The 12,787-nt window shown below is 33.2% G+C and overlaps 1 protein-coding gene and 1 long non-coding RNA gene across 10 annotated transcripts in view; one reads left to right on the top strand and one right to left on the bottom strand.

Moving 5' to 3' along the window:
• LOC143193735 (uncharacterized) overlaps positions 1 to 348 on the bottom strand; it is a 58,659-nt gene extending 58,311 nt beyond the window's left edge. Inside the window, exon 1 of the long non-coding RNA XR_013005085.1 lies at positions 212 to 348. This is a non-coding gene — a long non-coding RNA (uncharacterized LOC143193735). The remainder of the gene's footprint in view (positions 1 to 211) is intronic.
• LOC143193733 (ephrin type-B receptor 1-B) overlaps positions 1 to 12,248 on the top strand; it is a 615,182-nt gene extending 602,934 nt beyond the window's left edge. For 2 of the 9 annotated variants that reach the window (XM_076400069.1, XM_076400070.1), the window contains 13 exons: positions 198 to 435; positions 496 to 651; positions 711 to 874; positions 932 to 1,206; positions 1,293 to 1,477; positions 1,537 to 1,719; positions 2,483 to 2,533; positions 2,700 to 2,840; positions 3,473 to 3,738; positions 4,902 to 5,111; positions 5,178 to 5,356; positions 6,588 to 6,746; positions 7,612 to 8,465. In XM_076400069.1, the coding sequence (XP_076256184.1) occupies positions 198 to 435; positions 496 to 651; positions 711 to 874; positions 932 to 1,206; positions 1,293 to 1,477; positions 1,537 to 1,719; positions 2,483 to 2,533; positions 2,700 to 2,840; positions 3,473 to 3,738; positions 4,902 to 5,111; positions 5,178 to 5,356; positions 6,588 to 6,746; positions 7,612 to 8,356 (2,952 nt within the window). In that variant the 3' untranslated portion in view covers positions 8,357 to 8,465. Of the gene's footprint in view, positions 1 to 197; positions 436 to 495; positions 652 to 710; positions 875 to 931; positions 1,207 to 1,292; positions 1,478 to 1,536; positions 1,720 to 2,482; positions 2,534 to 2,699; positions 2,841 to 3,472; positions 3,739 to 4,901; positions 5,112 to 5,177; positions 5,357 to 6,587; positions 6,747 to 7,611; positions 8,467 to 9,295 lie in introns of those variants that run through there. The other 7 variants (XM_076400076.1, XM_076400075.1, XM_076400071.1 and 4 more) reach the window with 7 other exon arrangements.
• The last annotated feature ends 539 nt before the right edge of the window (positions 12,249 to 12,787 follow it).

Raw genomic sequence — 12,787 nt, 5'->3', positions numbered from 1 at the left:
CTAATGAAATTGATACTGCAGATGTCTAGCGACGACATCTGAACAAATTAAATGTCGTATTGTTGACAAGAAACAGAAGTAGCGAGTAGCAGAAAAAATTATCAGAATACATGCAAGCCCGTAATAGAAAATAACTAAAATAAATAATGTTCACTCAAATTAGTATATTTTAATTATATTTATGTTTTCTAATATAGGTTTACTACATTACCTGCCCTGAAGTAACAATCAACTTTGCCAAGTTCCCGGCAACTCCCACGGGAAAGGAAATAACCATTATTGAACAGGCTCAAGGCACTTGCGTTGATAATGCCGAAGTCGTTGGTAGCCCACCAATTTACTTATGCAAAGGTGACGGAAAATGGACCCTTCCTACAGGAGGATGCAAGTGCAAGGCTGGTTTCCAGCCGGACCTGGAAAAACAAACTTGCAATAGTAATTTTTTCATATTTTTCATCATAATACGAAATAATTTCTAACCGATGAAACTTTCAGTGTGCCAACCTGGAACCTACAAGTCCGAAGTGGGCGACGGACCCTGTCTCCCGTGTCCTAAACACTCTCAAGGTCAGGATTATGGTTTAGCCGAGTGTAGATGCAATCAAGGATATTACAGATCACCTATAGATCCCAAAAATATGTCCTGTACACGTAAGTCTTCTAGACAATCAATTTAACCAACAGTTTTTCATTATATATGTAATTTTTAGAACCACCTTCAGCACCATTAAACTTAACGGTTAATTTCGTCGACCAATCCAATGTTATACTGAGCTGGTTGCCTCCAGAGAACCAGGGTGGCCGAAACGACACCGTCTATAGACTGAGATGTGATGCCTGTAGCCTAGGCCTTGTACAATATAACCCTCCAACGGTAATTACGCGCATTGAAACTTAAAGCATCAACATCTAATTAACTTATTTTCTGCAGGAAACTTTCAACGAAACTCGCATTCATATTAGCGGCCTAAATGCTGTTACGACCTACAGATTCCAGATATTTGCGGAAAATGGTGTATCCCACCTAACCCCACGGCCGAGTTCCGAGTATGCCGATGTGGTAGTCACTACAGAGGCTTCAGTGGCGAGTAGCATCACCAACATTCGAGTTACGTCGGTGAAGAGCTCCGAAATCACTTTGGCCTGGGACGCACCAATTACCGATGGTGATATGGAGAGTGATCAAGTTGAAACTTATGAAGTCAGGTGTGTATCTTGTATTACTTATGAATGTAAATGTATTTTACTTTATTATTCACGAGCATATCCTTATAATACAATAAATATTTCAGGTGGTTCCCAAGAAATGAAGAATACAGTAATTCAACCAGCTTTTTAACTGCTACCTTGATTGCCACGATCACCGGGTTACAACAACGAACGGAGTACGGCCTACAAGTTAGAGCTAAGACACCTAGAGGTTGGGGAGCCTGGTCTCCAGTCATCTTCAAAACTACTGGACAAGTTCTCAACACCGGTTAGTATACCCAATCATAATCATGTAATTGATCGTTAATTATTGTCTTTATTGTTCAGCGTATGTTGGAGCTGAAGAAGGTTTTAGACTTCAATTGGTAGCAGGAGGAATCGTGGTCATCATAGTGGTCCTTGTGGCAGTTATCATCCTCACAGTGGTTTTCGTTAAATCCAGATCGAACGATGAGTGCAACAAAAAACAGCCAAGTGATTGTGACACACTCGAATACAGAAATGGAGAAGGTAAGGCAATCACAAATATTTCAAAGCAAACCATACATAGCTGCACTACTGGTATGAACTTGTATAAACCCCTAGAGATTAGTTCAGATCGATTAGATTTGAATGACGCACTAACTATAACAAAAATGTTCTTTCATTTAACCAGAATATCATTAAGGAATAATCATATTAATGTAGCTTATTTTGAAAAACATTATTCGACAAGTTTATGTTTATAAAAATGCTACAATGTAGTGTGAAGATAACTAGGCATAAAATCTTAATGAGAAGCATTATTTAGTCATATACCTTTAGTGGCTACATAAAAGCATAGTATTACACAACTCCCAAACTCCATATCTAACACACCCCTTTTAATGCACTTTTCACGCTCTCCCTTAATCCAGGATTGGTAGTTACGTACAGTAAGTAGTTTTTAGAAATTAAGTCATATCTCGTCCATAATCTAACATAAGTACCTTATTAACACCCTTAATTGGAAATTGTCTCGTTATTACACATTTTTACCTGTTTAAACACAGTTCATGTCACGTCATCTCTGAATGAATCGATAATTGTTTTGAGGGTGTTGATACGTATATACAGAGAGCAGCATTAACTAATTTTTAATCGGCGAAAGGTTTAAAGTTCGGTTTTAAAGCTCTCTGTATTTAACATTACCTCTGGTGTGGGTTTCTTTAGTTTAGAGTCTGTAACAAAATTAAAGCAAAAAAATTGGTTAATTTTTATTTTTATTTTATTTTATTTTTCGCATTATTTTTAGTTCACCACTCCAGCTTGGACAATCCCCCTATAGTTACGACCCATACCAACGGTAATTTTTAGTTTTATTTTCTTTTTTTTTTCAATTCTACATGAACGCTATATATCTGGAAAGATGATTTTTGTTATGAATCATTTTTGCACATATATATTGTCATTTCTCTATAATCTTATATTTTAAACAGGTCCTGTTAAATTTGTTTTTTTCGCTATTCTAGTGACTACACCATTGTTTACTGGTATCAGTGGATCTTCAAGGACATACATTGATCCTCATACCTATGAAGACCCCAACCAAGCAGTTCGAGAATTTGCAAGAGAAATTGATGCTAAATGCATTACGATTGAAGCTATAATAGGTAAGTTTTCATTTTATTTTTCTATGTTATTTTTTCAATTATTTTTACATCATTATTTATAGTTTTATTTAGTTTTTATATAGACTGCTAATTTAAAGATATAGTTAGAATATTATAAATCATTTGAATATTTTAATAAAATTGTTAATTTATATTTTTATTAATTGTTGATCTAAATTGGCAGTCTAAAAAATACAAAAAAACTGTTTAGTTGAGCTCAGCTCGTTATAAATAAAAATATGTTGAATTTAATGTTACCGAAAAATATAATTTAATTAATCATACATTTTTTATTAAAGTTACTTAATTAAGATTTCTTTTTTTTTATTTATGTTTATTGGGAATATTCTTTAAAGGGTTTGGTTATTGATAAATTAAGATGTGTTATGAGCCATAGTAGGTCTACCTTAAGGAAGTACGAAGGTAAAGTTTTGTGTGTAATTATAATTCAAATTCTCATGGAACTGTACGATGTGTTGCTTCCAAAATCTAGGTGACACCGTCACGAAATTTCTACAACCTAATTGTTGTTGTTATGAGCTGGCTTTCAAGTGTTTTTGTGTATTTAACTGTATTATTTTTCTTTTCCATTACGAGATTATCAATAATTTTATTTTCTTCAAACTTCAAAGGTTGTTACTTTCAAGGTGGCGGCGAGTTTGGCGACGTATGCAAGGGGAAATTGAAAATGAACGGGGCGGAAATCGACGTGGCCATCAAGACCCTAAAGGCCGGCTCCCTGGACAAGAGCCGCAACGATTTCTTGACCGAGGCCTCTATAATGGGCCAGTTCGACCATCCCAACGTCATTTTCCTACAAGGGGTCGTCACGAAATCCAATCCCGTCATGATTATCACCGAATACATGGAGAACGGATCGTTGGATACGTTTTTAAGGGTAAGTATTGTCGATTTTATTTTGATTTATATAATTTATACCTATATGGTGTAATATGTCTTATTTGTCAGTCTTAAAGCAATTACTTAAATGATTATACGGCAGTGATTGCCTGTGGGCTACAATATTAGGTTCACGAGTATATAGCCTGGGGTTTAAGAGAGGAAATAGGTGTAGAACGGCGTATTTCGGGTCATTTTTATGATTTTTTTAGCCAATTAAAAATGAATTTATTTTATTTATATTTTGAGAATATATTGTACATCTATTTAGTTTTAGTGCACATGTGTTCACTTTTTTCTGTTCTTTCTCTTCTTTCTTTTCTTCTTTCAGTTTTTCTTCTCCTTCTTCATTTTTACTACAGTTATTTGACTGTAGATATATCCTTGCTGTGTCACTGAGTATGATCTTGAATAGTTGTATCGATTTATGAAACAAAAAAAATAATTCTGTGAAGCCTCTACATCTATTTCCTCCCTCAAGTGATCTAATTTATCTGTTTGTTTTCGAAATATATTTTTTTGTTAGAATTTTAAGAATACTCAATGGGGTGTAACCGATATGTTGAAATACTTTACATATATATTAAATAAGTTATAAGTTAAATAAGACAATAAAAAAGGCAACTTTTGAAAATATGAAGAGAAATATTCTTATTACAAGAAAGATATGTATTATATGGAGTAATAGGGAAGAGTATGTCCTGAAAAGGTGACTTTTCCTTACTAATTTCAAGGATGAAGTTGTAGTATATATATATATATATATATATATATATATATATATATATATATATATATAATGTTGGTAAAAAGAATCTTGTATAAAACAAGGTTTCCTATCTTATTTGGATTTGTTAAGCCTGGAGGGAAGAAAGAAAGTCGAACGAAAAAAAGTTTAACGACATTAACTTATTCCCGATCGTTCTCTACACTAATCCCCTCGGCAAACTTCCGCCGATCGCAAAAAGAATGGAAACTCCGAAGCTTTCCTCCGCTATAAATCTAATTAATAGTAAATGGTAGCTTTCCAAAGCTTCGAAAATCAGATTACCCGGACGTGAAATAAAACGCCCGTCACAGTTTCGGCTCTCGCCGGCTGACGTGTTCAAGACATATTTTATGGTGGTGTTTTATGGCGTGTTTCTTTTTTACGTGTTCCAGGCCAACGACGGCAAGTTCAAAGTGATACAGCTGGTCGGAATGCTCAGGGGCATAGCCTCCGGGATGCAGTACCTCAGCGAGATGAACTACGTGCACCGGGACTTGGCCGCCAGGAACGTCTTGGTGAATTCGGAGCTAGTGTGTAAAATAGCCGATTTCGGTTTAAGTAGGGAGATAGAGAGCGCCACAGAGGGAGCCTACACGACAAGGGTGAGTTTGATGGTCCGGTTTTGTCCATTGATCGTTTTCACTAATCGTATTTCTTGTAATTTTCAGGGTGGTAAGATTCCAGTAAGGTGGACCGCGCCCGAAGCCATAGCTTTCCGCAAATTTACATCCGCCAGCGATGTATGGTCGATGGGTATTGTCTGTTGGGAGGTAATGTCCTATGGTGAGCGACCATACTGGAATTGGTCCAACCAAGATGTCATTAAAAGCATAGAAAAAGGCTACAGGTAAGCATAGCACTTCACCAATTAATAACACAAGTTTATACATTCGGGTGAATTTTAGAACCCGAGCAGATGATAATAATTCTTGACTTTATGTAATGCCTTGAATTCAAATCTTCAAACCGTATGTCCAGATTGGTTCTAGTTTTCGATTGGTTTCTAGTTAGCGCATAGTAGCAGCACTGCGCTCTTATAACGGCGGTCAGCAGACAATGTTGATTTAAATATCATCTGTAATTTGTTTTTGTGCTGTGATTGTATCTCGGAACGTGTGAAAATGTAGAGACAATGTTGCAAAGTCGATTCAAAGTGTTTTTGTTACGTTTCTGGATGTTATATGCTTATGGATAAGTCATGGGAAGAAAAAATGTATAAGTGGTCACTTGTTGAATATACCTGTCATTTTCTAATATTATGGAGCTAAAGGAAAAATCATATACATAATTGATACTTTTACTCGATGAATGTCATCGGTATAAATGTAATAAATTAACACAGTATAAATATTCTGACTTATAATCAGTATCGAAGGCAGTTCTACATACGGGCAGTGATTGCACAGTGTACAAGTGCAAAAAATGCCTTAAGAAAGCAATTTATTTATGGAAGAAAAGCATTTAATTTAATAAGGAATATTTGTCCGGCCTTATATTCGAAAACTAATGTCTGATGCAAAGTTTACAAAATGTTGCAAGTTTACAAAAACACCTGATGAAGCAGCAGCATGAGCATCGTTTCAAAGTGTCGTTCACAAATTTCTCGGTAACTACAAATCGCCGGATTACAAGCACGCCATTTTTTTTCCAACAATACTTGGGCGACACGAGTGACGAGCAAGGAGAATGACTATAGGAAGATATAGCGAAAATCGAAAGGCGATGAGCGATTACTATTGAACCTTAATGCTGGAAACAGATCTCAAGTGGTATAAAAGATTCAGTTAGGCCTCCGTTCATTTCTGATTTATAATTTTTAATTCAATAAATTGCCGTTAATGATCAACAAATCAAGTAAAATAATGAATTTATTGAATATTTCGAAAACTAGAACCAATTAAAAAACGGGCTTTTGATTTGTCTTCAGCCTCCCAGTTTACCTTGTAAAGGAGCTTTTGGTTGTTCAGGTCCAAAACCGTGTATACTTGTGTAATTGTTTACTACTGAGAATTGATTGACTACACGAACCACACATACAATAATATAAAACATTACTCATTTTAAATTGGAAATTTCAGATTACCAGCACCAATGGATTGCCCAGAAGCTATCTATCAGTTGATGCTAGACTGTTGGCAAAAAGAACGAACCCATCGACCTTCCTTCCAATCAATTGTAAAAACATTAGATAAGTTAATTCGAGTCCCAGACACACTTCGGAAAATTGCTCAGAATCGGTAAGTTTGCAGTCATAATCCCATAAATCGCACATATTAACCATGATCGTATCACACTTAATAATCTTTCTGGTACAATATCAGCTATAATTTAATTGTCAATATAAGTAAAATTGTCAACTTTACTCATAAGTAATTTTCTTTTTCAAACCATCATAGTTTCATTGGTTCGGTTTCACTTGAATGGACTATATTATGTATTTGTATTGCATCGTATTGCATAAATCTAAAACTATATTTAAATTATTTCTTGTGATTATGGTTAATATTCTTAATAAATATCTGTGTTATTTTGTGTTAATTTCAAAAATGCTTTTAACTTTTCATTTCTGTACATACATAAAAGAATTCAAGACTTCTGTCGTTAGTTGTTTGGTTCGATTATCATTTATTAATGATCAACATCTTTATTTGCAGCATGAGAAACTCTATGCTTTACATGTTGTAAGTTTCATATCATATTTTTGCCTTTTTTAGTTCACTGCTTTATTTTTTTTTTCTTTCATTTTAAGAGCTTTTAGAGACCTTAGTTTTTAACGAATACTGTTAGGGTTATCACCCTTCATCACCTAGTGAGGTTTATGGCCACGGTATTGATTTTCATGCTGTAATTGTTTTCTGACTAGAAATTGAATTGTTTCCTGGTTTAATTGGTGGTTGGAGGACACACGGAAATAATTCAATTTAGTCTCTGGGTCTATGCATTTGGAGATGTTTATTTTGTTTTAGTTGATTTGAGCGCCTTGATGTTAATATCCAAGAATCATGTTAAATATTAAAGATGAACATCTCGAAATCGCGCTTTTGTTGAAGCACTTAACACACGCACCATTCACTTACACACGTATTTAACTTTACATTTTAGAAATCCACCACTGCTTAACCACCTAAATTCCTGGCAACTAAACACCCAACACCAACCGTTGCATCCCCAATCGACTCTTGAACTAACTAGCAGTAATTCTTATTTCGGTACGCTTCCGCGGTGCCAACCGGCCCAAATCATTGCTCGCGTCGATCGCAATTCCCAGTATTTGCCGGACGTAATTCTGCTGCAAAATTATAGCGTAGCACCGTATACTATGACGAAAGAGGACGTCGATCGACATCTTCAGTTGCAGTATAGAAACTCGATAATGGAGCACGAGTTAAAGAAGCGATTTAGCAGTATGTTGAACATACATGATGATAAAGTGTACGAGGGTCATCAGATGAAAGAAATAAATACTGAAAACTGGATAAACAATAGTTCTTTCGAACCGTTCTATAGTGGCGCATCCAGCAGCATGTCTTCCAACTATTTCAATCAGAAACCCCATTATTACCCCAACTTGGACCCCAATTTATTGAACATGGATAAAAACGACATCTTAAACAAACGACCTGATCAGGTTTTTACGCAAAACATATACGAGAAGATACGCCCACGGGACGAAATGAAGCAGAGGACGAAGAGTTTCGAGGATAACCTGGCGGCAGTCAATTTCGATAAAAACGTAGACATTACTGCTGGTGGTTCAACGGAGTTGTTTAGGAGAAATCTAGATGGGGATGGCAATAAGATAGGAGCTACGTATAAGTCAAAGACCTGGGTTGATTTTGACAATTAGTTATGCTTTTTTATGTTTTGGTACCAGTCTCTGTCCAAGGTTTGTTAGCTTCTTACTTTTGCTTGTCCTTTACTAATTTGTAGTCCTAGTTCAAAATGGTAGCGGTTTCAATTTTCAGTTTATTTTCTTCGCTCTATAATCATCACTTTTTTATTTAATACTAAACTATTACAGTTTAACTATAACATTAGTTTTAAAGTATTCAACTTCATTGCCATTATAAAAAATATAAAGTAATTATATTAATGATTAAGAAATATATTTGGCTCTGTTTCGACTTGAAGGAAATGATTAACTTGCTACCAAATTGGTCAAGAAACTTGTTTTATAATATAATACAATGTGTGCAGTGGAAAAGTTCAAAATTCAAAGCGTTATTATAAATATGAAGGAAAAGTTAATATACAAAAAATATTTTATAAAATACCCTCCAAATGTTTTCTGTTCATTCTGATCCATTCCTCTAACCAAAAGCGTAAAAATAAAAAACACGAAACAGTTACATTTGGATTGTATAACAATCTACGATATCTCTCTTTTAGATTAATTATGGTCTAATATCTAAATGAAACTTAAAATAACCTTCTGGCTTCGTCGGTAAAAATTACGTTATTTAGTCTACTTGACCTAAAAATTTGTCATTTTCCATCATCAATTAAAGCTTGTATTAATTAAATTTTATAATGATGAAATTGCACCATTTTTCTCTTCATAATTCCCCTTCAAAAGTTTTAAAAACACTTACTAAACCGTCACATTATGCTACCGATGCAGAGTCATAGAGCCGCACAATCTGAATCTAAAATATGAACTTTTCCAATGTACACCCTGTATTTGGTTATTTTTACTTAAAATGCTACCAAATTGGTCAAGAAACTTGTTATGTCATATTAAAATGATAATAAAACATATACTTATAAGTTTTTCGATATTTTGCAGCTCCACAAACCCCTTATCAGCTGACGCCCCAGACTTGACCCAATTTACGTCCGTCGAAGAATGGCTCAATTCAATCAAAATGACCCGTTACTTGGAGAACTTCCATACTGGCGGCATCAACAGTATGGACGCCGTGGTCAATCTCACCGTGAAAGAGTTGACCGAGCTGGGCATCACATTGGTCGGTCACCAAAAGAAAATAATGAACAGTGTACAGAACATTCGTGCCCAGATCCGCGTCAATGGTACCGAAGGATTCCTCGTGTAAAAACGGAAGGATGGGAACACTTTTTCAAAATCTCATGTGTGTCAAATTTTAGCCTAAAGTGAATAATGCGTGTAAAAATACTCTCAATATCTAGTTTTTTTATTGACGGGCATGGAAGTGACGTGCAGTGTACTACAATATTGTGATTACGTAAAAACATGTTTCACCATCAGAATGATGTTGAATCTTTGTATCTGATGGAGAGAATCTAGCTGGAAATAAGAAATATGTTTTTATATAGTATTAAAACACTGTACTTCATCGTGCCCCTATTATGATGGACTTAAATCGCGATTTTTTGTTGTAAACTATAAGATAATGCAACAGCTTGCGCTTTAATTTATTGTAAACCAGAACTGTTGGACTGAATACGAACGAATCTATACTTCCTTTCTAATACGAGATTTAAATGTGATTTTTATATATTAGACTAATATTATTTTATCGCCCTATGTTTCGTTGCTTTTTAAACTGTCATAGATCCTAGGTATATATTTCTAATGTAATGTATAGAGTGTTTCATTAATCACATTTCTTTTTAATACAATTTCTCCCTCACCGCTGTGACAATCAACATATAACTTCTCGATGCCAGGGCAATGAGGGGAAAGACATAACACTTTGTATATTATATTATTAAACTATTTCATTTTATTCCAATAAACTTATTTCATTCAATAATATGCAGTATTTTATATTTTGTGCAGTTTTATTTATACGTTCGTTATTTAGATAAATAAACGACTTAAAGCTAAGAGATGAAACGCTTTATATATGTATGTGTATATTGAGGTGTTTCCACCTAAGACACATTTTTTATAACGCTTATTATACTTTTTTTTAATGTAAATAAAGTAGTTTCGTAAAAAAATGAATTATATACTTATATGATATCGACTAAGCTAAAAATGGTTCTAACAGATCCCGCCACCACATCGAAATGTTAAATAGAAAGTATATAAAGCGAATTATGAAAAAGATGCCTGAAGGAAAATACCCTTGTATATGATCGGAGCCTATATAACAGAAGTTCTTTTTTTATCACGGACGTTTCAGTTTGTTTATAAATTCTTTGTCGCCCCATACATGTGTGTACGGAACAAAGTAAAAATAAGGCAAAACACCAAAAGTACGTAGATATAATTAAAAAAAAAGAAAAAGAAAAAAGCATTATTTTTTCACATATCAAGTTAATAAATAAGATGTTTATAGCAGATGTTTTATTGAAGGATATTTCGTTGATTTTGCGATACCCCAAAAGATATACAATAATCAAAATAGTATACTAAAATCTATATGGCTATTAATATTAAAAATCAAAAATTTCCCAATTCTTTTTCTTTCGAGAAAAATAAATGTTGTAGGTATAAATGAATGTTAACTTACTAGATGATTTCAAATATATAGTACTAGGGTGTTGACCTTACTTTGGCACGACTACTGCAATAAATTTTATTTTCTCCAATGCTAATCAAAAATAATCCGTTTTAACATTTTATCCCGATTTTGTTGAGCTATTTTCACGGGATTCATCCAAAAACTGAAACTGCAATCATTTAAACGTATTGTTGACATTGACATATTGTACAGGAGAATTCCGTAGTTCTTAAGTAAGGTCAAAAACAATTCGCCTAATAATAATCAAAGAGAACTTAATCATAACTCTTTTTGCCATCCTTATAAGAAGAGGAGAAAAAATATTCTTTGATAGCATCATTTATATTTAATCATACTGTAAATTTTGCGTTTTTATAATGAAAAATTAGATAGTTCAATTTAATGTAAAATTAACTGTCCGTAGTTTAAAGATATAAAGACTGTTGTCTAAAGATATAATTCTAAAGAGGTAAGCGTTTAACCAAAAAAAACGGATAGCAATAAATCGGTGTTTTTTAGTTGTTCTGTTATTGTGATTTTTAGTTTCGGAGATTACGGTGGACGTAGGTCTCGTTTGACATTTTGTTCTTTCGTGTTATAGATCCCCTTTATTTATTTCGAAGTTTCGGAGTTATTCAGTGTATTTGTATAAAAAAATTATTTATACTGCTCAAATATGTAATATGCCTAAAGCTTTGAATCTTATTCAGTTTTATTACAGTTAAAGCGAGTATGATTCTAAATATAGTTTTAAAATATTTGGATAGCAACATGAATTTTTTGATATTTTTACACAAACAAAAGAATCTCGGATGTAAAACAAATTAGCTATGATCGTACTCGTTATAACTGCGTTTGTTTTAATGGAAAAAATGACTGATATATTCATTTTTAATGTAGTTGACTTTAACAATAAACATCTATTAGTAATATTGAACGCATTCCATATCTTTTATGTATAATACCCTTTCATTAATATTATTATCTTTTTTTTAAATACCCTATAAAGCGAGGTAAAATACATTCAAAGGTACGCGATTCGGTATTAATTTAAGAACGCCCCTTGGATGTATTTTGTTTCTTACCATATACAATATTGTGCTTGTGATTTTTTAAGAGCCTAAATAACGTGGAGAGTGGTTGGTGTATAATAATGGAACTTTTTTTTTTATTATTTCACGTTACGAATCTTATACAGTTTTTAATATATCTTTCTATACTATTTATAAGTCAGTGTAAAATTGTAATATATTTGTAATATATAAGATTATTCAAAATAAAATATTAGCTTAATTAAAAATAATATAATGTCTTTTATTTATTGTTTCGCATATTGAATGCAGTATATCTCTGTATGTAATTCATTCGATACATCGTATATTTGCCAGTGAAATTAATGAACTTTCATGGAGATTTATAAGTAAGATAAATAGATATACAGCAAGATCAGGACTGTTACCATATAGCGGTACCTAATCAAAATAACTAATAGTTAATAAATGATGAACTGTATTTAAAAGAAGCTAGGTTTAACAACATAATAACAAAACCAGAAACTAAGATGAACAAAACGAAAAACAAAAAAATTGTGAAAAAATGAAAATATGTAGCAATTATGGTGACAGGACCTTAAAAAGTCTCGAAGCTATCGATTCTAATACAAATCAGAGAAAGACATATAAAGTTATAAAAACATATAGACTATTCTACTCAGAGAAAATATTGCTAAAAGTACATAAAATGCTGGAATAGAACTAATAATAGCATAATAGGTGAGATACAATGATAAAGCAAGTGGAAGAAAAACTTATAATAGAATAATTAATTATACTAGGACCAACAAAAGC

This window comes from Rhynchophorus ferrugineus, unplaced genomic scaffold (assembly GCF_030347505.1).
Source record: "Rhynchophorus ferrugineus isolate W39M unplaced genomic scaffold, kcgeb_rfMv2 rfM3, whole genome shotgun sequence".
NCBI lineage: Eukaryota > Metazoa > Arthropoda > Insecta > Coleoptera > Curculionidae > Rhynchophorus > Rhynchophorus ferrugineus.
This window is presented reverse-complemented; position numbering and strand designations above follow the sequence as displayed.